Source organism: Callithrix jacchus, chromosome 5 (genome assembly GCF_049354715.1).
Source record: "Callithrix jacchus isolate 240 chromosome 5, calJac240_pri, whole genome shotgun sequence".
NCBI lineage: Eukaryota > Metazoa > Chordata > Mammalia > Primates > Cebidae > Callithrix > Callithrix jacchus.
Genome location: NC_133506.1, coordinates 89,027,553 through 89,053,548, shown reverse-complemented (window position 1 = coordinate 89,053,548; position 25,996 = coordinate 89,027,553). Strand labels below are relative to the sequence as shown.

The 25,996-nt window shown below is 41.1% G+C and overlaps 1 protein-coding gene across 9 annotated transcripts; it reads left to right on the top strand.

Annotated features, from left to right (window-relative positions):
• Positions 1-36: 36 nt before the first annotated feature.
• CCDC47 (coiled-coil domain containing 47) lies at positions 37-24,124 on the top strand. 9 transcript variants are annotated; one of them, XM_078373510.1, is made up of 14 exons: positions 37-97; positions 3,015-3,082; positions 7,828-8,109; positions 9,457-9,564; positions 10,076-10,250; positions 12,474-12,595; positions 12,848-12,913; positions 14,813-14,914; positions 15,020-15,130; positions 16,831-16,916; positions 18,289-18,347; positions 18,664-18,773; positions 18,992-19,159; positions 23,572-24,124. In XM_078373510.1, the coding sequence occupies exons 3-14, from the start codon at positions 7,846-7,848 to the stop codon at positions 23,650-23,652; spliced, it is 1,452 nt and encodes a 483-aa protein (XP_078229636.1). In that variant the 5' UTR covers positions 37-97; positions 3,015-3,082; positions 7,828-7,845; the 3' UTR covers positions 23,653-24,124. The 9 variants fall into 9 exon arrangements, with proteins under 9 accessions (XP_078229636.1, XP_054111982.1, XP_078229634.1 ...); XM_054256007.2 differs by having other exon boundaries at positions 3,015-3,562; XM_078373508.1 differs by lacking the exon at positions 3,015-3,082 and adding an exon at positions 1,152-1,193.
• Positions 24,125-25,996: the final 1,872 nt, after the last annotated feature.

The following is a 25,996-nucleotide window of genomic DNA, read 5'->3' as shown; positions in this document are numbered from 1 at the left end:
CTGCACGCTGTGCGCAGGCGCGGACGAGCCGTTCGCATTCTACGTAGCGGACGGCGGGGGCTAAGTGAGGAGAGGTGCGCCGTGACTGAGCTACAGGGTATGGCTGTGTCCTAGAGGCATCCGGGGCAGTAAAACCGCGGCGATCCCGGAGGCGGCGGCCAGGCCGAGAGGCAGGCGGGGCAGGGGTGGTGGACGCAGGGGCGCTGGGCCAGGTTTCGGCCTCGGCCACAGGTAGGGAGCGGGCCGGGACGCGTTCGTCGGCGGGGCCGGGTCAGGCCGAGCGGTGACTCCGAATTGCGTGGCCTATAGCCCCGTCCGGTTTCTCAGCCAACTCTTAAGTCCGGCCAGTGGTGACAGGCATCGGTCCCCGCGCCTTCTCTCCTCTCCGGACTTAATTTTTAAAAAACTGTTACTCTTTAAAAATCTCTGTTCACCCTAAGGCCCACTTTCTGTTGGTCTTTTATGTGTCGAGATAAGTGTAATGGTTTTGAGGGAACTGTCCTACGGAGCTGTGAGCAAATGATAGCCAGAAGGGCAGAGTTAGAGGAAATGTACAGTGTGTTCCGCAGGATGACATTAGGATGTAGATTCTCTCAGGTGGGGAGAAACTAGGCAAGGGGATTTAATAGAAGCAACCTCTGTGGCCAGTATATTCTGGGGGTTTCTAACATGAAACGTGTTTTTATCCAACACATATAAGGAGACAGAGGAAAGTCTGCATGATTTCCAGAATACTCGTTCTGGCCGTTGTCAGAAAGGCCTTATCTAAAATGACAACAAGGAATCATGGCCTCACTCCGTCCTCTTTCCTCAAGGCTGGACTCAGTCGCTGAGGAACTATTGGATGAGCTTGCAGAAAATAAACCAGACTTGTTAGTGCTTGTGCTTTCCTTGGTCCTGTGTTGCTTGCTTCAGGAGTCATAGAGGCTGGGTAGCCTGGGAAGGACTTGTGCATTTGAGAAATGAGTTGACAGGTGGAGCAGAGACTTCTGACAAGGAAAGCCAAAGTAAAAATGGCTTGGATAGTCTTAACCTAAATAACCTTGAAGCAGTCCCATTATAGTGCTTAGTTATCTCAGAAGTGTTTCTATGGTGTGAACATTCTTTTATTTATTTTTTTTTAATTTCTTTTTTGTTTTATTGCATTTTAGGTTTTGGGGTACATGTGCAGAACGTGCAAGATAGTTGCATAGGTACACACATGGCAGTGTGTTTTGCTGCCTTCCTCCCCTGGTGTGGACATTCTAAATGGAAATTCGATTTGAAATGATCAGAGCTTTTGGCAAGCTGTTAATCAAGTTGACTGTTCCAGTGTTAACCTTTAGTTGCTTCTATTTGGAAAAAAAAGTTTTAAGAGTAGGATTTGAAAAGGAAAACACGGCCGGGCGCGGTGGCTCAAGCCTGTAATCCCAGCACTTTGGGAGGCCGAGGCGGGTGGATCACGAGGTCAACAGATCGAGACCATCCTGGTCAACATGGTGAAACCCCGTCTCTACTAAAGATACAAAAAATTAGCTGGGCATGGTGGCGCGTGCCTGTAATCCCAGCTACTCAGGAGGCTGAGGCAGGAGAATTGCCTGAACCCAGGAAGCGGAGGTTGCGGTGAGCCGAGATTGCCCCATTGCACTCCAGCCTGGGTAACAAAAACGAAACTCCGTCTCAAAAAAAAAAAAGAAAAGGAAAACACTAACCATGAAATCTTTTAAAGGGCGTTCATAACACACGGTACAAGGAAGGTACAGCAACTAATATTTATTGAGAGCCTTCTATATGCCAGGCAGTTTTAAAACTTGGTACATGTCTTCTGTAATACTCACTGCAGCCCTAAGAGGCAAGTAGCAAATGGTATCCCTTTTTCATATGTGAAGAGCAAGGAATTTTAAGTAATTAGGCTAAGGTCATATTGCTGGTAAATGGTAGAGCTGACAGCTTGTTTATTTATTTATTTGTTTGTTTATTTTTGAGACAGAATCTCACTCTGTCACCCAGGCTGGAGTGCAGTGGTGCAATCTCAGCTCACTGCAGCCTCCACCTCTCGGGTTCAAGCAGTTCTCCTGCCTCAGCCTCCCAAATAGCTGGGATTACAGGCGCCTGCCACCACGCCCGGCTAATTTTTGTATTTTTAGTAGAGGTGGGGTTTCACTATGTTGGCCAGGCTGGTCTCAAACTCCTGACCTCAAATGATCCACCCACCTCGGCCTCCCAAAGTGGTGGGATTACAGGCGTGGGCCACCACTCCTAGCCTAGAGCTGACATTTTAAACCATCTGATTCTACCAAAATATTTGCTCTTTTTCCATATTTCTTCCACTTTTGACCAAATATCGTGACATGAGAACTAGAGAGAAAGCCTAGAAAAACTAAGAGAAACTTTAACAGTTAGTAATTTAGAGGACTGATGACCCTTATGACTAGTGGAAGTGGAAAATATACATTCCAGGGTTTAAAGATATTAATAAAAGATGGTTAAAGGAAGCTGGGGATGTTTAGAGACCCCTCCCAAACTTCTTTGAGGTTGGCATTGACAAGGTAGTATGCTTTCCCTTGATGCTAACCTGAAGGATCAACTAGTGTAGACAAGATGAATAGTCCTCCCTTGGTATCTGTGGGGGACTGGTTCCAGGACCCCTTGAGAATACCAAAATCCATGGATAGTCAAGTCCTTTATATAAAATGATATAGTATTCACATATAACCTATGTACCTCCTCCCATATACTTTATCTCTAGATTACTTGTAATACCTAATACAATGTCAATGCTATATAAATAATTGTTATACTATATTTTTTATTTTTTAATTGTATTTTTTAAATTGTTTCCACCTCCCCAAATATGTTAAATCAATCTGGTTGGTTGAATCTACAGATGTGGAACCCATGGATAGGGCCTGTTGTACTGTTGGCCTATCCTTTATGGCAATTCTCAAAATCATTTGTACCTTTCAAATTTTATGAACTTTAATCCTAAGAGCATTTAATTTCTTTTTTTTTCTTTCTTTTTTTTTTTTTGACAGAGTCTCACTGTTGCCCAGGCTGGAGTGCAGTGGCATGATCTTGACTCACAGCAACTTCCATTTCCCAGGTTCAAGCGATTCTCCTGCCTCAGCCCCCTTAGTAGCTGGGATAATAGGTGCATGCCACCACGGCCCAGCTAACGTATTTTTAATAGAAATGGGGTTTCACCATGTTAGCCAGGCTGGTCTCGAGCTCCTGACCTCATGATCCACCTGCCTCAGCTTCCCAAAGTTCTGGGATTACAGGCGTGAGCCGCCACACGCGGCCTTCTTTTTCCTTTCTTTTTTTTGTTTGAGATGGAGTCTCAGCTCTGTCATCCAGGCTGGAGTGCAGTGGTATGATCTTGACTCACTGCAACTACCACCTCCCAAGTTCAAGAAATTTTCCTGCCTCAGCCTCCGAAGTAGCTGGGATTACAGGCATGCCTGGCTAAATTTTTTTGTATTTTTAGTAGAGATGGGGTTTCACCATGTTGGCCAGGCCGGTCTCAAACTCCTGAATTCAGCTTATCTGCTCACATCGGCCTCCCAAAGTTCTGGGATTACAGGTATGAGCCACTGCACCAGGCCTTTAGGAGCATTTAACTCCTTGAGTATCCATGGATTGCAAGATATTGGATAGTAACCTTTGATATTAAACTGATTTCTTTAAGAAGTGTCAGTGCTATAAATGAGATTTAGAATATTTACCTTCCCTGAGCACCTTCCCTTTGCCATACTCTCATCTCTGTTAATACTCAACTCCTTGAATTATGGCTTCCATCCTTACCACTTCCCTAAAGTTGCCAATAATTATTTCATCATAACCTGGCCCCTGAAGGCCTTTCCAGCTTCTTTGCTTCCACCTGAATCTACAAAGCCAATGCCCTATCATAACGGGCTCCTAAAATATGCTGTTTCAGGCCTCCATACCACACCTGTTCCTCAGTCTGTAATGCCTCTTCTCGACTGACAAAAGTATAGTATAGAAAAAAAAATTAGGCTGGACATGGTGGCTCATGTCTATAATCCCAGCACTTTGGGAGGCCAAGGCAGGTAGATCGCCTGAGGTCAGGAGTTTGAGATCAACCTGGCCAACATGGTATAGCCCCACCTCTACTAAAACTACAAAAAAATTAGCTGGGCATGGTAGTGGGCATCTGTAATCCCAGCTACTCGGGAGGCTGAGATGGAAGAATTGCTTGAACCCAGGAAGTGGAGGTTGTAGTGACCTGAGATCACGCCAGTGTACTCGAACCTGGGCAACAGAGCGAGACTCTGCCTCAAAAAAAAAAATATATATATATATATATACACAAAGACAAAACACCCAGAATTCTACCATACAAGCTAACTACTATTTGTATGTAGAGGTATGTTTTTGTAAACCAAGCTTGTTCAACCTGACCCAGGACAGCTTTCAGTGTGGCCTAATACAAATTCATAAACTTTCTTAAAACATTGGATATTTTTTAGCTTATCGGCTATCATTAGTGTTAGTGTATTTTATGGGTGGCCCAAGACAATTCTACCAGTGTGGCCCAGCAAAACCAAAAGATTGGACACCCCTATTAAAGTTTTTTCTTTTCTTTTTTTTTTTTTTGAAATGGAGTTTCACTCTTGTTGCCTAGGCTGGAGTGCAGTGGCGCTGTCTTGGCTCACTGCAACAACAACCTCCTGATTCAGGCGATCCTCCTGCCTCAGCCTCAGCCTCAGCCTCGGGCTCCCAAGTAACTAAAACTACAGGCACCTGCCACTACGCCTGGCTACGTTTTATATTATTTAGTAGAGACGAGGTTTCACCATGTTGGTTAAGCTGGACTCACTTCTTTTTTTTTTTTTTTTTCTGAGACGGAGTTTCACTCTTGTTACCCAGGCTGGAGTGCAATGGCACAATCTCGGCTCACCGCAACCTCCTCCTCCTGGGTTCAGGCAATTCTCCTGCCTCAGCCTCCTGAGTAGCTGGGATTACAGGCATGTGCCACCATGCTCGGCTAATTTTTTGTATTTTTAGTAGAGACAGGGTTTCACCTTGTTGACCAGGATGGTCTTGATCTCTTGACCTTGCGATCCACCCGCCTCGGCCTCCCAAAGTGCTGGGATTACAGGCTTGAGCCACCGCGCCCGGCAAGCTGGACTCACTTCTAACCTCAGGTGGTCTGCCCACCTTGGCCTCCCAAAGTGTTGGGATTACAGGTGTGAGCCATAGCACCCAGCCAAACCTTTTTTTCTTTTTTTTGAGATGGAGTCTTGCTCTGTCGCCCAGCTGGAGTGCAGTGGAATGATCTTGACTCTCTGCAACCTCCACCTCCTGGGTTAAAGTGATTCACCTTCCTTACTCAGCCTCCCAAGTGTCTGGGATTACAGGTGTGCGCTACCACATCCAGCTAATTTTTTATGTTTTTAGTAGGGACAGGGTTTCACCATGTTGGCTAGGTTGGTCCCAGACTCCTGACCTCAGGTTATCCACCCGCCTCAGCCTCCGAAAGTGCTGGGATTATAGGTGTGAGCTACTGTGCCCAGCCAAACCTTTTCTTTACATGCATTTGCTTCTAAAACAATCTGCTTTCCAACTTCATTTGTAACATTTTGGGTTTTTTCTTTTTCTTTTAGACAGGATCTTGCTGTTACCCAGGTTGTAGTGCAGTGGTGAGGTCATGGCACTGCAGCTTCAACCACCTGGGCTCAGTCGATCCTCCCACCTCAACCATCAGAATAGTTGGACTACAGGTGCACACCACCAGACTTGGCTTTTTTTTTTTTTTTTTTTTGAGACAGAGTCTCCCTGTGTTTGTCCAGGCGGGAGTGCAGTGGTACACTCCCATATCACTGCAACCTCTGCCTCCCAGGTTCAAGCAATTCTCATGTCTCAGCCTCCTGAGTAGCTGGGATTACAGACACGTGGCACCATGCTGGCTAATTTTTAAAATATTTTTACTTGAGGCTGGGTTTTATCATGTTGTCCAGGCTGGTCTGGGTCTCCTGACCTCAAGTGATCAGCCCACCTTGGCCTCCCAAAGTGCTGGGATTACAGGAATGAGCAACCATGAGACTTGGGTAGTTTTTAAAAATTTTTTTGTAGAGAGGAAGTCTCACTATGATGCCCAGGCTGTATAATAATTTTTTTTTATTACTTTGGGGTTTTTCTTTTGTTATTTGTGTTGTGTTTTGAGGCACGGTTTCACTGTCACCCAGGCTGGAGTGCAGTAGCATGATCACAGTTCACTATAGCCTCGACCTCCTGGACTCAAGCAGTCCTCTCGCCACAGCCCCCAGAGTAGCTAGAACTACAGGCACATGCCATCACACCCAGCTAATTTTTATTTTTTGTTTGTTTATTTGTTTGTAGAGATAGGGTTTTGCCATGTTGCCAAGGTTGGTCTTGAACTCCTGGGCTCAAGCAATCCACCCATTCCAGTCTCCCGAAATGCTGGGATTACAGGGGAGAGCCACCACCCTGTGTAACAATTTTTAATGAACAACAGTAACTTTGTTTTTTGATGCATCCACAGTTTAACCACATAGTTTCAAAATTTCACCATCATAAATAATATTATAGTACATGTCCTTAAAGCCGAATTCCTGTGCAAATTTATGTTCAATTCAGGAATCATGCTTTATCTTGGCGTAGTATCTACTGTGGTGATATGCTTAGTGATGGTACATTTAATTACTGTAGGGTCATTGTGAAAAGCAGCAAATGCCAAAAGTGTTTTTATATTACTTTGCAATAATTGGTTAGCCTTTGATGATTATTGAATATATATATTGAATATATATGTAACAAAAGTTGTGTTTTAGGAATATGTTGGTGGTTTTAGGGAGGAAAAGTAGGGAGTGGGGAGAGTGTCAAGACAGGGGTACCATTTAGAATAATGTAGTGGCTCTTCAGCAGTTGGGTGTAACTTGGATTGTAGTGGTTGTGGAAATCGAAGAAGGAAACACCAGGATTTGATGGCTGATAGATTTCAAAGGAAAAAGAAGGCAAAACATTAGATATGTTGTTCTTTTCAACAAGCAAGACTAGAAAAAATGTGATTGATATTAATATGCAATTAGAGAAATTCAGGTACCTGATGATTTTGATATGACTATAGGGAGGGGTTGGGTCAGTTTGAGAGGAGGCCTGTGAAGTAAGAATGGATTACAGGTGTGAGCTACCACACCTGGCCTATTTATTCATTTTTACCTCCTCATTTCCTATAGGAAGCTTTTTAATAGGTCCTCAAAAAATGCTTATTGAATACTCTGTGTAAATGGACAGAGTGTTTTAGGAAACTCAACCTAAAGAAATTAAATGACTTGGGCTGGACCAGTGGCTCCTGCCTGTAATCCCAGCACTTGGGGAGGCCAAAGCAGATAGATCACCCTGAGGTCAGCAGTTCACAACCAACCTGACCAACATGGTGAAACCCTATTGCTACTAAAAGTACAAATTAGCCCAGCGTGGTGACACGTGCCTGTAATCCCAGCTATTCAGGAGGCTGAGACAGGAAAATCACTTGAACCTGCGGGGTGGAGGTTACAGTGAGCCAACATTGCACCATTGCATTCCGGCCTGGGCAACAAGAGCAAAACTTAATCTCAAAAAAAAAATTAAATAAATGACTTGATGACTTATTGAAGATTTTACAGATATCTATTGCCAGGATCCAGACTAGAACCCATGCCTCTTGACCTTATTTTGTTGTTCTTTATATAATGTGATCTGAATCTGATAGTACTGAATAAGAGAAAAGCAGGAGAGGTTTATAGATTTTCACTGTTTCTGAAATCTGATCAGTATGTATAGAATGGCAGTCCATTTGGGGGTTCTCTTTTTTTTTTTTTTAAGCTTTTTTCTCAAAGTGCAATGAAAGTCCTCCACACTTTCTGTATTGTCCTTTTGGTGTTTGGGAGTGTCTCTGAAGCCAAGTTTGACGATTTTGAGGATGAGGAGGACATAGTAGAGTATGATGATAATGACTTTGCTGAATTCGAGGATGTCATGGAAGACTCTGTTACTGAATCTCCTCAACGAGTAATAACTACTGAAGATGATGAAGACGAGACCACTGTGGAGTTAGAAGGGCCGGATGAAAACCAAGAAGGAGATTTTGAAGATGTAGATACCCAGGTGAGGCTCTTTTTATTGATTTCTTGGAAAAATTTGTAACTAGCACTTTTCCCAAACATTAAAATTAATCTTCAGGCTCAGAGACTTTTATTGTCTGGAATCTTCATTTTCATTCAATAGGTAGAGCTCTTCTAAATATTTTGTGGTAAGTTTCTACCTTTTACATTAATAGAATGAATTTTGTATTATTGAAACCCTGACTGGAAGAGGGGTTGGAGAATTGATACTGTTTGTGGATGATAATTGTATCATTTAGAACTTTGCAATTGGCTGGGCATGGTGGCTCATGCCTGTAATCCCAGCACTTTGGGAGGCCGAGGCAGGCAGATCACCTTAGGTCAGGAGAAATTCAGATACCTGATGATTGTGAGATGACTGTCAGCAGGGGTTGGGTCAGCTTGATAGCAGCCTGCCCAACATGATGAAACCCGTCTCTACTAGCAGTACAAAAGTTAGCTGGGCATGGTGGCGCACACCTGTAATCCCAGGTACTTGGGAGGTTGAGGCAGAATAATCGCTTGAACCTGGGAGGTGGAGGTTTCAGGGAGCTGAGATCAAGCCACTGTACTTCAGCCTGGGCAACAGAGCAAGACCCTGTCTCCAAAAAAAAAAAAAAACTTTGCAATCAAAAGCATGGGGAGTCATCATTTTGGTGTTTTGGGTGCCCCCCAGCTTTATTGAGGTGTGATTGTTAAATAAAAATTGTATATATTTAAGGTGCACAGCATTAGTGTTTTGGTATACCTATGCATTGTGAAATGCTGGCTGGGTGCAGTGGCTCACGCCTGTAATCCCAACACTTTGGAAGGCCAAGGCGGGTGGATAATGAGGTCAAGAGATTGAGATCATCCTGACCAACATGGTGAAACACTGGTGGTGCAAGCTTGTAGTCCCAGCTACTCAGGAGGCTGAGGCAGGAGAATCGCTTGAACCTAAGAGGCAGAGGTTGCAGTGAGCCCAGATCACACCACTGCACTCCAGCCTAGTGACAGATCGAGGCTAGAAAAAAAAACTGTGAAATGCTTACCACAGTCAAGCTAATTAACATAGTTGCCTTCATGTGTATGTGTGTGTTGAGAATATTCAGATCTATTCCCTTAGCAGATTTCAAGTCTACATAATACATTATTAACTGTAGTCTCCACACTGTACTACATGCTGGTCTCCAGAACTTTTTCATCTTAAGCTGAAATTTGTACCCAGTCATTTTGTTAAAAACATGTAACATCTGTGTTCTGTGCTTGCTGCTTACACATTCTGTTTTCTTCAACAAATGTTGCCAACAAAATGAGACACAGCTGCTGGTGACATTTGTAGAGGAAAACAGATGATGCCTCATTTTTGTAGGAGGGAGATACCGAGAGTGAACCATATGATGATGAAGAATTTGAAGGTTACGAAGACAAACCAGATACTTCTTCTAGCAAAAATAAAGACCCAATAACAATTGTTGATGTAGGTATCCAAGATTCTGAATTCCTAACTAAACAACAAAATGTCTTGTCATTAATCCTAGAAATAGAATTAATGACATATAGCTGGTGTTAATGTAATAGTGGGAGCTGGGAAAGAGTTTGACATCAGTTCTTCTGATAAAAATCAACACCTAGAGAAGCAACCCATATTTATCACTCTAGCCCTCCTAGTTTTACTTATAAGTAATAAGTAAAATGTATTCCTTGGTGATGTACACTAAATTGAATTTGGGGGATTAAGGACCAAGTTTAATACAAAGGGCTTTTTAGCTTTTCATCCCATTTGATTGTCCTTATGTTTCCTTCAAGAATCTATGATAAAGCTGGCCTAGAAAAGTAAACTGGACCTATTTGTCAAAGTATAACCATGTTCAATGACAGATTTCTGAAGTATCACTTCTGTTTATGGATTTTCTCATTCTTCCTCCCATGAGTTAGACTTCATTCTTCAGTCTCAGCCAACATTTAAAGAAATGATTTTGCTTCTTTAGGTTCCTGCACACCTCCAGAACAGCTGGGAGAGTTATTATCTAGAAATTTTGATGGTGACTGGTCTGCTCGCTTATATCATGAATTACATCATTGGGAAGAATAAAAACAGTCGCCTTGCACAGGCCTGGTTTAACACTCATAGGGAGCTTTTGGAGAGCAACTTTACTTTAGTGGGTAAGTGAGGTCAATGTCAGTCCACCTTCTTGCTTGAAAATATCTGGTAAGGATGATGTATTACCGCTAGTATAAGCATCTAACTGATTTCATGGAATACCAAAGAGGGTACATTGTTTTTTTCTATCAAGGATCCCCCACTTCTTTTTTTTATTTTTTATTTTTACTTTTTTGAGGCAAGGTCTCAATATGTTACCCAGGCTTATGTGTGGTGGTATGATTATGGTTCACTGCAGCCTCAACCTCCCAGGTTCAAGAGATCCTCACACCTTAGCCTTCTGAGTAGATAGGACTACAGGCACATGCTACCATACCCAACTAATTTTTGTATTTTTTGTAGAAACAGAGTTTCACCGTATTGCCCAGGCTGGTCTCGAACCCCTGGGCTCAAGCAATCTGCCTGCCTTGGCCTCCCAAATTGCTGGGATTACAGGCATGAGCTACTGCACCCAGCCTTAAGGATTCTATCCTGTTTTTTTGCCGGGTGCAATGGCTCATGCTTCTAATTCCAGTGCTTTGGAAGGCCAAGGTGGGAGGATTATTTGGAGCCAGAAGTTTAAGACAAGTCTGGGCAACACAAACTCTAAAAATGATAAGATATGATAAGATAAGCAGGGCACAGTGGTGTGCTTCTGTGGCCCCACCTACTCAGGAGGCTGAGGTGGGAGGATTGAGTTCAGGAATTTGAGGCTGCAGTGAGCCAGGATTATGCTATTACACTCCAACCTGGGTGACAGAATGAGACCCTCTCTCTAAAAAAAAAAAGAATATATTGTATTTAATAATTTTCTCATTAGCAGTAAAATTGCTAAATGGCTTCTGATTAGAATAATGTAATGAATGTTTTCAAAACAAGTTGATAAAATTCTGATGGAAACCAAGAAAGTTTGACATTTTAGATAGCTTGATAGATCCTTTCAGTTCATCTTTTAGAAATTGAAAGTCCCTCAAAATTCCCTCAGAGTCTGGACACTTGAGTTTTGGATCCACTGCTGAAATATACACTGAAGGACTTCAAGAAACCTCTGTAGTTTTGCAATGTAGGGAATGAGGTGGACTAACCTAACATTTACCTGTTTGGCTTTTAGCATCTTATTTCTCTTTAATAGTAAGCATGTATCCACCTACTCTACAACACACTAATGTTTATATATTATGATAGATACTTTGCATGCAGTGTTTCTTATTTGCTTTTTGAAACAACACTGTCAGTTGGATATAGTTGCTATTTTCCTAAGGAGGAAACTAAGGGCAGAAATGTTAAAACTTAGCTATTAAATTGCAACCAAGATATCAGAACCTATCTACTCATTTCCAAAGTCTACCCTGTCTCCACTATATCAGAGTACTTCAGAGTATGTTTTGACCAGGAAATTTGAAAAAAGAAAAAAATATATTTCTTCATATTATTTGGCTTCTGCTGCTGCTTCTTGCTTTTTTTCATTTGATGTACCCTTGTGAGGTACCCTTGTGAGTCTGTTTTCCCTTGTGAGGTTAAGCAATTTATTTTGTATACTTGATGAATTAAATGAAAAGAGAAACTATTGGAATTTGAGCTTTTTTCTAGGTCTAAAATACAACTCTTAATACCATTGATAAGACCCAGTTATCATTTTGCATTGGTTAACGTTAATTCACAGGAGACACAGTGAAGAATTGTTGAGTAGTTTATATTAATGTTATTTTTTATTCACTCCATAGGAGGTTTTTTTTTTAACTTTTGGCAGAGATATTTAAAATGATTTTTTCCCATTTTGTGTGTACTCTGAGAGACTTATAATCCAAGCTGATCATCATTAAACTAAGTACATGCTTAGAATCCATGTTTCTTCTTATAGAGACAATAGTTTTAGTAGTAAAAGGAACAGTGCTAATCTATTTTAGTCCTTGTCCAAACAGAGTTCTGTAGGACAGCAAAGTATTGCTACCCTAAAGCTATGATCATTTTGAGATGGAGTCTCGCTCTGTCTGTCACCCAGGCTGGAGTGCAATGGCGCGATCTTGGCTCACTACAGCCCTGCAGCCTCTGCCTGCAGGTTCAAACAATTCTCCTGGCTCAGCCTCCTGATTAGTTGGGACTACAGGTGCAAGCCACTGTGCCCAGCTAATTTGTTTTTTTTTTTTTTTTTTTCCTCAAAGTGCTGGGATAACAGGTGTCAGCCACCGCGCCCAGCCAGGCCTGGACATTTTCTGTTGAGTCACATTAAGTGGTTTTACCCCTAGGGGATGATGGAACTAACAAAGAAGCCTCAAGCACAGGAAAGTTGAACCAGGAGAATGAGCACATCTATAACCTGTGGTGTTCTGGTCGAGTATGCTGTGAGGGCATGCTTATCCAACTGAGGGTAAGTAGGAAACTTCTTGTACAACATATATCTTCATTTAATTTTGTCCAGCTGTGATTCCCAGTGCCCCCAATTCAACATCTTATCCCTTCATGTTTGACTAAAAATGAGGTCTAAAGGTGATATTTGGACTAACTGGCAAATGTGTTGTAAAGTATATTTGACAAAGCATTTGATTCTCCCGCCAAGGCCCTTTCTATGTACTAAATAGGAGTTGCAGTTGGATTAACTGGCTTCTCTCATTTTTTACAGTTCCTCAAGAGACAAGACTTATTGAATGTCCTGGCCCGGATGATGAGGCCAGTGAGTGATCAAGTGGTATGTATTCTTCCTGCTGGTTTTCTGTGTACAGACTGAATTATTTCTTTTTGTTTTGTTTTTTGTGTTTTGAGATGGAGTCTTACTCTGTTTCTCAGGGTAGAGTGCAGTGGTGCAATCTTGGCTGACTGCAATTTCCTCCTCCCATGTTCAAGCAGTTCTCCTGCCTCAGCCTCCCAAGTAGCTGGGATTACAGGTGCCTGCCACCACGCCTGACTAATTTTGTACTTTTAGTAGGGGCTAAAAATACACTCTGGTCTTGAACTCCTGACCTCAAGTGATCCACCCGCCTTGGCAGATAAACTCAGGTGTGGCTGGGTGCAGTGGCTCACGCCTGTAATCCCAGTACTTTGGGAGGCCAAGGCAGGCAGATCACAAGGTCAGGAGTTTGAGACCAGCTGGCCAGCATGGTGAAACCTCATCTCTACTAAAAATACAAAAATTAGCTGGGCATGGTGGCGCACACCTGTAATCCCAGCTACTCAGGAGGCTGAGGTAGGAGAATCGCTCAACCCCAGGAGGCAGAAGTTGCAGTGAGCTGAGATGGCTCCAGCCTGGGCAACACAGTGAGACTCTGTCTCAAAAAAAAAAGGAATAAACTCAGGTGTGATTAAAAGGGGTTCAGTATAAGGGAATGAAAAATACCCTTGTAATTCAGGAAATTCAAAGGGTTTTAGGAGCTCTGTGCCTGAAACCTGGGATAAAAACCAAATGTATTTCAGTGTATTCCACATTATTCCGTGTGTATGATTTTGCTTCTTTAGGTTCCTATTATTTGTTATTTTTCGACTTGAGTGAAGCTGTATTCATGTTCTATTGCTGCGTAACAAATTACCCAAATTTAGCATCTTAAAACAACACTCATTTATTATGTCACAGTTTCTGAAGGTCAGAAGTGCAGCAGGGGTTAATTGGGTTCTCTAGGGTTTTAGGGTTTTAACAGGCTGAAATCAAGATGTCACTCAGGCTAGAGTTCTATGAAGCTTAGGGTCCTCTTAAGGTCATTCAGGTTGTTGGCAGAATTCAGTTCCTTGTGAGTGTTGGTTTCTTCTTTTCCCCTTTTTTTTTGCAATTTTTTTTGTGACAGGGTCTTGCTCTGTCACCTAGCATAGAGTGCACGATCATCACTTACTACAGCCTCCACCTCCTGGGGCTCAATAAATACTCCTGCCTCAACCTCCTGAGTAGCTGGGACTACAGGCATTCTCCACCATGACTGGATAATTTTTCTTCTTTTTTTTTTTTTTTTTTCGTAGATAGGGTCCCATTATATGTTGCTTAGGCTGGTCTTGTACTCCTGGGCTCAAGCACCAAGCAGTCTTCTCGCTTTTGCCTCCCAAAGTACCAGGATTACCACTGTGAACCACCATGCCTGGCCTTTTCTTTCTATATTACAGATCGGGTCTGGTTTCAAACTGCTAGCATCAAGCAGTCCTCCTGCCTCAGCCTCCCAGGTAGCTAGGCTTAAAGGCACAAACTACTGTAGTCCCTATTTTGCTACTTGTCAACTAGGACCCACTCAGTTCCTAAGGTCCTTGGGTCCTTACCATAAGCACCCTTGGTCCTTACCGTATGTTCCCCAACCCCCAACATTCCCATAAGCCCTTTCATATTTTGACTTTCTTCTTCAAGTAGGGCTTTAGTCCCTTTTAAGGACTTGCTTGATTAGGTTGGGTATACCAACGATAACATCCCTTTTAGTTAATTCCAAGTTAGCTGATTAGGGACCTTCTGCCATAAAACAGCCTGATTATGGGGGTAAATATTTCATCGTATTTGCAAATCCCAATCATTTAAAGGGAGAGTATATACACCAGTGGGGAGGGAATCTTAAGGGTCATTTAGAAATCTGCCTATCACAGAACCTAACAGGTGAATTGTTGTTTACATTTTTTAAAGCAAATAAAAGTAACTATGAATGATGAAGACATGGATACCTATGTATTTGCTGTTGGCACACGGAAAGCCTTGGTGCGGCTACAGAAAGAGATGCAGGATTTGGTATGCCAAGTTGCTCCAACTCAAATATACATTGAACTGTGTCTCTTTAGCACACAGATGTTCAGCTTCATTGCATAATAAAAGGTCATGTCTTACTTTCAACAGAGTGAGTTTTGTAGTGATAAACCTAAGTCTGGAGCAAAGTATGGACTGCCAGACTCTTTGGCCATCCTATCAGAGATGGGAGAAGTCACAGACGGGATGATGGATACAAAGGTAAATGCAACAGAAGACATACATTTGCCAGGCCTTGGCATTTACAGGACACTAGTCTCGTTGTACAAGTTCATCATTTTATGGCAATGTACTAGTTATACTTTCTTTTCCCATACCGACATTAAAATATCTTCTTTAGACAATAAATTAGCTTATCAAAAGGACAGTTTGATGAGTCAAGTTATCTAAATCAAGAGCAAATTGTTCCTGGGAATGCTAATGACTTTCAGTTTTTTTGAAAAAGGAGTATAGCTTTTAATCTTTTTTTATCATGTCATTTAGTTTTGTTTTTTGTTTGTTTGTTTGTTTTGTTTTTGAGCTCCAGTTTGTGTGGGAGAAGAGGGATGTATAGAGGCCCACATCCTTTGTTTTTAAAAAGATGGGGTCTTGAGATGTTGCCCAGGCTGGAGTGCAGTGGTGATTCATGTGTGTGATCAGAACCCACTGCAGCATCAAATTTCTGGGTTCAAGTGACCCTCCTGCCCCAGCAAGAGCCCACCATTGTGCCTGGCTGAGAGAGCCATTTCTTTCTATTGGTTATGTAATGGTAACAGATCTTAGTGTCATAAGAATATAGGATAACTCAGAGATAGTTATAAATTTGAGTTTAAGGTGTCAAGTTTATAAAGAATCCCCTGAAATTATTTTAGTTATTATCTTTATGTTTTCATTCTTGTTTCGAACATTATTTTGAGAAATATTTTCAGCTGCTCAATAAGAAACTTAATCATTGTTATGACTAAAAAGGAATACTGCTTTTTTTTTTTTTTTTTTTTTTTTTTTTTTTTTTTGGTAGGGGTACGGTTTTGCCATGTTGGCCAGGCTGGTCTGGAACTCCTGGCCTCAAGTCATTCACTCACCTTGGCCTCCCAAAGTGCTTGGATTACAGGCATGAGCCACTGTGCCCAGGGCCTTGAATACTACTTTCATTCTAAAGAGATTTCCTGTCTTACTGAACTTTAATTAAAAAAAACTTAAGTCTTGGCTGCGCACTGTGGTTCATGCTTGTAATCTCAGCACTTTGGGAGGCAGAAGCAAGAGGGTCACTGGAGTCTAGGAGTTTAGGACCAGCCTGGGCAACATAGCAAGACCCCATTTCTACAGTAAAAAACTAGTCAGGTGTAGTGGTGTGTGCCTTTAGTCCCAGCTACTCAGCAGGCTGAGGCAGGAAGATCACTTGACCCCAGGAGGTTAAGGATATGGTGAGCTATGATTGCACCACTGTACTCTGACCTGGGCAAAAGAGCAAGACCTTATCTCAAAAATAAGTTTACATGCTTCAATGAATGACATTGTATAAAAGTAAGGAGGATTGAAGGGTGAATTTCTTTCTTTTTTTTTGGAGATAGAGTCTTGCTCTATCACCCAGGCTGGAGTGCAGTGGCGTGATCTCAGCTCACTGCAACCTCCACCTCAAATGCTTCTCGTGCCTCAGCCTCTTGGATAGCTGGGATTATGGGTGCATGCCACCACACCCTGCTAATTTTTTTTGTATTTTTAGTAGAGACAGGATTTCACTATGTTGGCTAGGCTGATCTTGAATTCTCAAACTCCTTGCATCAAGTGATCCGATTGCCTCCCAAAGTGCTGGGATTACTGGCATGAGCCACTGCACCCAGACTCAAAGAGTAAATATCTTTATGAAAAAAAGGAAATGCATTACGTACCGCTTTTAAGAAATAATATTTTCTTTTTTTCAGATGGTTCACTTTCTTACACACTATGCTGACAAGATTGAATCTGTTCATTTTTCAGACCAGTTCTCTGGTCCAAAAATTATGCAAGAGTACGTATAAGATAAAATTATTGAAATTAATTTTCCTCACTAGCTTTCTGTGTTGAAACACTTGTAAGGTGCTTCTTACCAAATGTGTGAAGGAAGTTGGTGACAGGCCTCTACGTTTCCCATTGCTTTGACTGCATGCATCATGAGAGGTCATTAAAAACCAATGGGAGAGAAATGAGCCTCCCCTATGCCAGTTTGTATGCTTCCCTGCATGTTTGCACCACTCACTCAGTGAGATAAACAGATATCTTACAGAATGGCTGGTACTAACAAAATGCAGTTGGTATTTTTTTTCCTCTATAGCTTAGGTTCTTTTTTTTATGATAATAATTTGTGTGGGATGTTTGACTTATGTATGATTGCAAATCAGTGTGTTTGGTAATAAATGGCCTTTTCTGGCTTCCCTCTTTGAATAGTTAGTTGATTGTATCCTTTCCTAGTGTATTATCAGATGCCCACAACGCCCATAGGTTTTCTAGCTTTATAGTAATACTGTTCAGAGTACATATTCAGGACTTAGATTTGTTCTTTGAATTCACAGCCTGTCTCAGGAGAGCATATTTATTTACATTTATCCCCAGTTTGAAACTGGTTCTGACCTAAATTTTTAGTTAAGCCTACCCTCTGATAGACTGTGGAGTTGAGCACAATTCAAGCCAGTCTGGATTTTGGTTGTATACTAAGATTACTCAGGTCCCTATGCCTCTAGATAGTGAGTGCTGCATCATCCTTGTTTTGCTCAACTCAATGACACTGAGGACAGTATTTCACATTGTAGCATTCATCAAGCCTTTTGTATATGGGAGGGAGGGCCATTGATAGTCAAAGAATTGATATGGGCAGAGATTACAAAGGAATCCTCAGTGACAGAAATAAATTATATATGCTATAGTAGATTATCCCTAAATTTATTATGAGCCTAACTCAAAGGTAAGATAATAAGATGCTTTGTTGCAGGAAGATAGCATAGGAGTTGGAAATAAAACATTAAAAATCCATCAAAATAAGCAAAAATGTTATTTAAAATATGGGCCTTACACTTAAATATAGGCTCATTTCTGGCACTTAAATATAGGCTCATTTCTGGCTCCCCAGGTGAGATGGAATATACCCTGCCTGGAGGGAACATCACTGGAGGTGTTCAAGTATAGGATAAAGATCACTTGAAAATGCATCCAACAGATAGACGAGTGGACCAGATGACCTGTAAAGCTCCTTCGGGCTCTGAGATTATATTTGACTTGGGGATGCCAAGCCAAATACTGTGCTGTTTATGTGCAGGTATCTGTTCATCTAAGTGAGTTGGGTGATTTGTGTGCATGGAAAACATCTTTCTTGTATTCCTTCTTAATTGCCTTTTCTTTTATGACAGGGAAGGTCAGCCTTTAAAGCTACCTGACACTAAGAGGACACTATTGTTTACATTTAATGGTAAGTGTTCTGGGGTCCTTTCTGGGTTCTTAGTCTTGTCTGAGATAACCTTAAGGAGAATATTGTTTCCTCCTAAACGATAGCTTTAAAATTATGTCAAAACTATAACCCTGTGCTTGCTTGCTGATTTCCAGATTTCTTCAAGAAGAAATTACCTTTTATGTATTTTAATTTATATTTTCTCTGCTACATTTTAACTGCCTAAGAAACTCAGAGAAATGAGTCTATTAAGATTAAAAAAAAAAAAAAGAGTTGGGTGACCTGGAAATACTAATGCTACCATTAACTCAGTAGGAAAAATGGCTTTGTTTTCTAGTGCCTGGCTCAGGTAACACTTACCCAAAGGATATGGAGGCACTGCTACCCCTGATGAACATGGTGATTTATTCTATTGATAAAGCCAAAAAGTTCCGACTCAACAGAGAAGTAAGACCCCAACGCCTATATTTTAGAAATTGGCACCTTTTTTTGTTTCTTCCCAAGGGTGGGGGGAGGGCAGCTATCAATTATTTCAGTGACTGAATCTTTGCTAGTTGATCTAGAAGTGTCAAATGGGAGTAATTTTATGAAAGAATGCTAAATGGGATTTTGCTGCTATTGGCTAGAAGTGGATTTCTCATGAAACACTTTGTTTCTTGGGGAAGGGCAAACAAAAAGCAGATAAGAATCGTGCTCGAGTAGAGGAGAACTTCTTGAAGCTTACACATGTGCAAAGACAGGAAGCTGCACAGTCTCGGCGGGAGGAGAAAAAAAGAGCAGAGAAGGAGCGAATCATGAATGAGGAAGATCCTGAGAAACAGCGCAGGCTAGAGGTTAGACAAACTTTTCTTATCACTGGGGTAAAACTACGATTTGTAAGGATGCCTGCTGTGTTCTGTTGGTTATTAATCTTCGTAGGCTAAAAGTTTAGCATTTTCGGGCCGGGCGTGGTGGCTCACGCCTGTAATCCCAGCACTTTGGGAGGCTGAGGCGGGTGGATCACGAGGTCAAGAGATCGAGACCATCCTGGTCAACTTGGTGAAACCCCGTCTCTACTAAAAATACAAAAATTAGCTGGGCATGGTGGCACGTGCCTGTAGTTCCAGCTACTCGGGAGGCTGAGGCGGGAGAATTGCTTGAACCCAGGAGGCGGAGGTTGCGGTGAGCCGAGATCACGCCGTTGCACTCCAGCCTGGGTAACAAGAGCGAAACTCCGTCTCAAAAAAAAAAAAAAAAAAAAGTTTAGCATTTTCTCAACATTTGGGACATTGCATCAATTGATAGCACTATAAAGAAGAATAAATAATCCTTCCTTTTCAAGCCATGCTACGTTGAGTCTATGAACCTGAAAATTATTATTATCCTGTTCCCCCAGCACAATTTCATTTTGAAAATTCCATTATCAGTTTTCAAGCCAAACACTTTGGTAGAAAGAAATTAGAAATTTTAGTAGAAGGCAGCACATGTGCCCTATTATCTAAATAAATTTAGTAAAATTTAAAATCTGATTATAGAATTAGAGATTTCTAATATTTTTGTTTTCTGTTTTTTACCTAACTAGAATCTCAAACTCAAAAGCTTTTTGAGTGTAGTATGTTATATTTGAAAGTTCAGTATGTTCTTTTTTTTTTTTTTGAGACGGAGTTTTGCTCTTGTTACCCAGGCTGGAGTTCAATGGCATGATCTCGGCTCACTGCAACCTCCGCCTCCCGGGTTCAGGCAATTCTCCTGCCTCAGCCTCCTGAGTAGCTAGGATTACAGGCACGTGCCACCATGCCCAGCTAATTTTTTGTATTTTTAGTAGAGACGGGGTTTCACCATGTTGACCAGGATGGTCTCGATCTGTTGACCTCATGATCCACCTGCCTCCACCTCCCAAAGTGCTGAGATTACAGGCTTGAGCCACCGCGACCGGCCAAGTTCAGTATGTTCTGATATGTTTCTGAAATAAGATGCCATAGTCCAGCTCTAAAATTTTAAACCTTGTAAATTCTGGTCAAAAAAAGAGAACAAAGGCCAAGTGCAGTGGCCCACACTTGTAATCCCAACACTTTGGGAGGCCAAGGCAAGCGGATTGTTTGAGCCCATGAGTCCAAACAAGCCTGGGCAACATCACGAGACCTCGTCTCTACTAGAAAAAAAAATTAGCTGTGTATAGTGGTGCACACCTGTAGTCCCAGCTACTTGGAAGACTAAGGTGGAAGGATTACTTGAACCTGGGAGAGTGAGGTTGTAGTAAGCTATGATCACACCACTGCACTGTAGCCTGGACAACCGAAAAAAAAAAATAGCTGGAGGGAGAGAACAAAGTTCTGGAAGATGTGAATTTTAATGAGAATAATCTTGAGATAATTGAAGAATATTCTTAGGAGCAAAGGGATCATGCGTCCAAGAAAATGTGACCTTCTGTGCAGCCCTGTATTGGCAGCAGTGTCATTAATGCTGTTGAGTGAACTAACCCTCTTATTATTTTTTTTGTTTGTTTTATTTGGCTTGGTTTAGTGATTGGTATTTTCCCCTGAAAATGTAGCTCTGTGTTTATGCAGTCTTCTTTATAAACAAATGTGGCTTTTTAATGTGTACATGTGAAGAATCTACATAGGATTCATTAATAGGTAATGCCTTTCATTTTTCTATAAAAAAGGAAGTTCTCCATTTCTTTCTAAGGTTTGAAACTATAATGAGTTAAAGGAAGAACAGGCCTCTAACTTAACCTGAGTCAGATTGTAAGCATCTTGTAAATGTAAATCATTTAATTTTTTAAAACTACCATTTTATAGTATCTGGTCTGGGTACCTTATAAAAAGATCTGGTGGATGCAATAAAACAACCCACCCAACCTCCTCTACCAGTATATCATATGAAAGTTCCTTTTTTTTCCTTTTAATTTGTTTTTATTTTTATTTTTGAGATAGGGTTCTGCTCTGTTGCCCAGGCTGGAGTGCAGTGGCACAATCGTAGCTCACTGCAGCTTTGAACTCCTGGACTCAAGCTGTCCTCCCATCTTGGCCTCCCAATGTGCTGGGACTACAGGTGTCAGCCCCTGTGCCCAGCCTGAGAGCTCCCCTTTACTCATAATCTTTTCAAAAACTGTTTGTCAGTTTTTTTTTCTGACTCTGGTAGTGGCGAAATGCTATCCCATTGGTTTTGTATTTTTTGAATTATTATTGAAGTTGAACATTTTTCACATATATTGACTTAACACATATGCCTCTTAAATGTGTTAGCATAAATACATTTCTCTCTTTTTTTTTGAGACAAATTCACACTGTTGCACAGACTGGAGTGCAGTGGTACAATCTTGGCTCACTGCAACCTCTGCCTCCTTGGTTCAAGTGATTCTTATACCTCAGCCTCCCAAGTAGCTGGGATTACAAGTGCCCGTCACCATGCCGGCTAATTTTTGTATTTTTAGTAGAGACAAAGTTTCACCACCATAGGCAGGCTGATCTCAAACTCGACCTCTCAAGTAATCTACCCGACTCAGCCTCCCAAACTGTAGACGAGGTTTCACCACATTGGCCAGGCTAGTCTCGAACACCTGACCTCTCAAGTGACCCACCAGCCTCAGCCATCACGCCCGGCCAATATTTCTTATTCATGATACTGTTTTCTGTGTATCAGTAGTGTTATGTGTGTGTAATATGTAATGTGGGAGGTAGGGATGGGTAGTGCTGGGAAAAGAATAAATGTGGTGGAGGTAGGAGTGGGACAATGAGAAGAGGACATTGGGATTGAACCCAGGAGGTGGAGGTTGCAGTGAGCCGGGATCACGCCATTGCACTCCAGCCTGGGCAACAAGAGTGAAACTCTGTCTCAAAAACAAACTTAAGACAGGCCAGGCACGGTGGCTCACGCCTGTAATCCTAACACTTTGGGAGGCAGAGGCTGGTGGATCACTTGAGGTCAGGAGTTCAAGACCAGCCTGGCCAAGATGGTGAAAACCCATCTCTACTAAAAATACAAAGATTAGCTGGGCGTGGTGGCATGCACCTGTAATCCCATCTACTTGGGAACCTGAGGCAGGAGAATCACCCTAGCCAACAGAACAAGACCTGGCCAGGCGTGGGCTCATGCCTGTAATCCCAGCACTTTGGTAGGCCAAGGTGAGCAGATCTCCTGAGATCAGGAGTTCGAGAGCAGCCTGGCCAACATGGTTGAAACCCCATATCTACTAAAAATAACAAAAATTAGCTGGGTGTGGTGGCTTGTGCCTATAATCCCAGCTACTAGGGAGGCTGAGGCAGGAGAATTGCTTAAACCTGGGAGGCAGAGGCTACAATGACCTGTGATTGTACCACTGTACTCCAGTCTGGGTGACAGAGCAAGACCCTTTCTCAAAAAAAAAGAAAAAAAGAAAGACAGCAGTTCCCAAACCAGGAATTTACAAATCACCCTTTGAAACCTAATTTATTGTACTATGAAGAACTATATATGCTTTGTGCTTCTTCTTCCTTATTTTCTCCATCCTGTACCAGTTGAGGAACATATTTCTGAGGACATTTCTACCCCAGTACTCAAAAAATATGAAATTTGAGATTATAGCTGAAATAAGCTTTAATAGTGGCCAACAGGAAAGTTGTACTTTAACTTGACCTCTAAGGCTTCTCTCCGTCCGCATAATAACCTGAATCTTCTTCTTCCTCTTCTATATAACTTCCTAATTCCTAAATAAAAATATGATGAGTTTGATAATTTTTATCAAATTTATTTTATCATATTTGATAAATATGAAAATGTTCCATATTGAACATTATGAATTTAAGTATTTTGTGCAGGTATGCTGTCTGTGCTATTAAGAAATTTGCAATGAATAACCTGATGGAGCAAGATTCTTAAAGTTTATTGAACTAAAGTACAGTGTATCTTTTGGCAGTTGTATATGTATGATATAATGCCATCACGAATGGTATGGTGAGCATTGGGTTAAGTGTTTCCTGGGTACAGAAAAAATTAAACCAGAATAATGAAGCCTGGTTAATTGTAGTAGTTTCTTTCTAAACTGAGATTTTAGTTTCCCTTTGCTTCATTTGAAGTTGATTTAATTTTCATTCACCAATGTATTGGCAATTATTTTTATAACTATCTTCTAGAATGTTAACTTATGGTGCAAGCCTAAGTTTTTGAATAATACTATATGCAGTATTCTAGTTTGGATTTTTTTTTTTTTAACATGTGTTTAGAGCTTAATTTGAATTCTCTCTCATCCCCTGTCCCTTTCTCTTTTCTATTACCCCTTCTTTAGGAAGCTGCGTTGAGGCGTGAGCAAAAGAAGTTGGAAAAGAAGCAAATGAAAATGAAACAAATCAAAGTGAAAGCCATGTAAAGTCATCCCAGAGATCTGAGTTCTGATGCCACCTGTAACCTCTGAATTCATAGGAAACATGAAAAACACCAGTCCATTTCCCAACCTGAAATTTCAGACACTCTTGGGCAACTAAGAAATCCTTATTTTATCATCTACTCTGTTTGGGGTTTGGAGTTTTACAGAGGTTGTAGATACCTTGAAAGGGCTCTGTTTCAAGAATTTTTTTCAGATGATCAAATTATTTTGATTATTTTATAAAAGGAATGAAATCTGTGTAGGTTTTAAATATTTTTAAAATTATAATATGAATCATCAGTGCTTTTGGTACTTCAGTGTTTGAAGAAATACCATGAAATTTACAGGTTGATAACCAGATTGTTGCTTTTTGTTTAAACTAAGCAGTTGAAATGGCTGTAAAGACTGACTTTAAACCAAGATTCCACAAATAATGATTGGAATTGCACAATAAACATTGCTTGATGTTTTCTTGTATGTCTACATTATACTTGAGAAAAAGTAAAAATTAGAACACAGTATGTGGTAATGAAATTTCAGGGACCCAGAACATAACATAGTATATGTTTTAAGGTGGGAGATGCTGATAACAGAATTAGTAGGAAGTCTGTAGGCATTAGGATACTGACATGGATGTTGGAAAAGTCTAGGGACAGGAGCACCAGTTTTTCCTTACCTGATACCACGAACCAATGACAACATGAATGCTGTATTTTAAGTGGTTGTATGTTTCTTTTCCTGAGTAACAAATGCATGAAAAATTAATGCTTCACCTAAGATCACTGATATATTTGAAGTCACAAGTGTTTTTCCTTCTTGGTTGCTGCAGCCTGGTGGATGTTCATGGAGAAGCTGTGTTCCTGTGTTATGGCTGTGTACCTTTGCTTTTTTCTTTTCCATAGTTGAGGCTGGGTATGTTCTTTCAAAGAAATGGCCATGAATATGTGTAAGTATACTTTTGAAAATGAGCTTTCCTAAATATTGAGAGTTCTTTCCGCCTCTTAAGGAAGCAACTCTTGGAGGAGAGGCCCACGTATCTGTACGAGCACTTAGCTTGTTCAGATTGCTGCATTTTATAAATGCTTCCTACTAAGAAAGCATTTTTTAGGTCATTGCTTGTACCAGGTAATTTTTGCCAGGGATGGGTAAGGGTTGGGTTTTCTGGTAGGAGCGGGGTGGGGGGGTGTTTTTTATTGATGCTTTAGTGCAGGCCTGTTCTGAGGGAATAACAAGAAGTTGCTGTGAAAACAGTAACTTTGTACTGCCTTTGTAACTGCATGAAAACTTCACATGGGTTTTTATCTAGGTTAATACAGAAATATGTAAACCGAGAGATGCAAATGTAATATTTTTAACAGCTCATAAAGTTGAGTTATTAAAACAACAAAAATAACATAAAACTTAATATTATATAATTGTAGAATTAGCCTGTTTTATAAACCTTTAAAATACATTTTAGAAATCAAAGTTGATAGTCTTAGTTATCTTTTGAGTAAGAAAAGCTTTGCTGAAGTCCCACACATTTGGACCATGGCAGCTAATTTTGTAATTTAAGCATTCATATGAACTACCTATGGACGTATTAAACTGATTGACAAAATCTCACAGTGCCACCTTGACTTTCTGGAATTATCCTACAAGAGTATAAGCTCATAGGAAACTTCTTTCTGTTCATTAAAAGTCAGCACTGAAATGCTTTTCTTTCAGAAGAGTTCATCTGAATATTCCTTTTGTTGTTACCGTTCAATCATTTGAAAACATTTTATATTTTTAGAGCGCCATATGTTATTTATAGGCTCTTTCCTGCAGTAAGACTCCATTAACTCTCCTGTGAGTGTGAGGACAAATAGAGTAGGATGTTGTTTAGTGTTACACACTAGAAAACCACTAGGTCTCCAATCTTGTTTGCATTGCCTGGATGTTTAGCAATGCCAAAATAAGCAGTGGACTGGAAGACAAAGACCTGGCTTTTAGTGCCAGCAAAACTAATTACTAATCCTTTGACGTTGGGCAAGTTATTAACTTAATGTGAAGATACTAATTATTTGCCCTGCTTACTTCACAGGTATTTGAACACTAAGAGATGATCATAAGAATTTGTCAGGCCGGCAGGGTGGCTCACACCTATAATCCCAGCACTTTGGGAGGCTGAGGCAGGTGGATCACAAGGTCAAGAGATCAAGACCATCTTGGTCAACGAGGTGAAACCCTGTCTTTACTAAAAATACAAAAATTAGCTGGGCATGGTGGTGCGCGCCTGTAGTCCCAGCTACTTGGAAGACTGAGGCAGGAGAATTGCTTAAACTCAGGAGGCGGAGGTTGCGTTGATCCGAGATCGTGCCATTGC

Excerpts from the sequence above, each read along its gene's own strand:
- CCDC47 (XM_035300423.3), top strand. The coding sequence starts at position 7,846 with ATGAAAGTCCTCCACACTTTCTGTATTGTCCTTTTGGTGTTTGGGAGT. Across the intron at positions 9,565-10,075 it reads ACCCAATAACAATTGTTGAT|GTTCCTGCACACCTCCAGAA; the intron begins GTAGGTATCCAA and ends TTGCTTCTTTAG. Across the intron at positions 12,914-14,812 it reads GGCCAGTGAGTGATCAAGTG|CAAATAAAAGTAACTATGAA; the intron begins GTATGTATTCTT and ends CATTTTTTAAAG.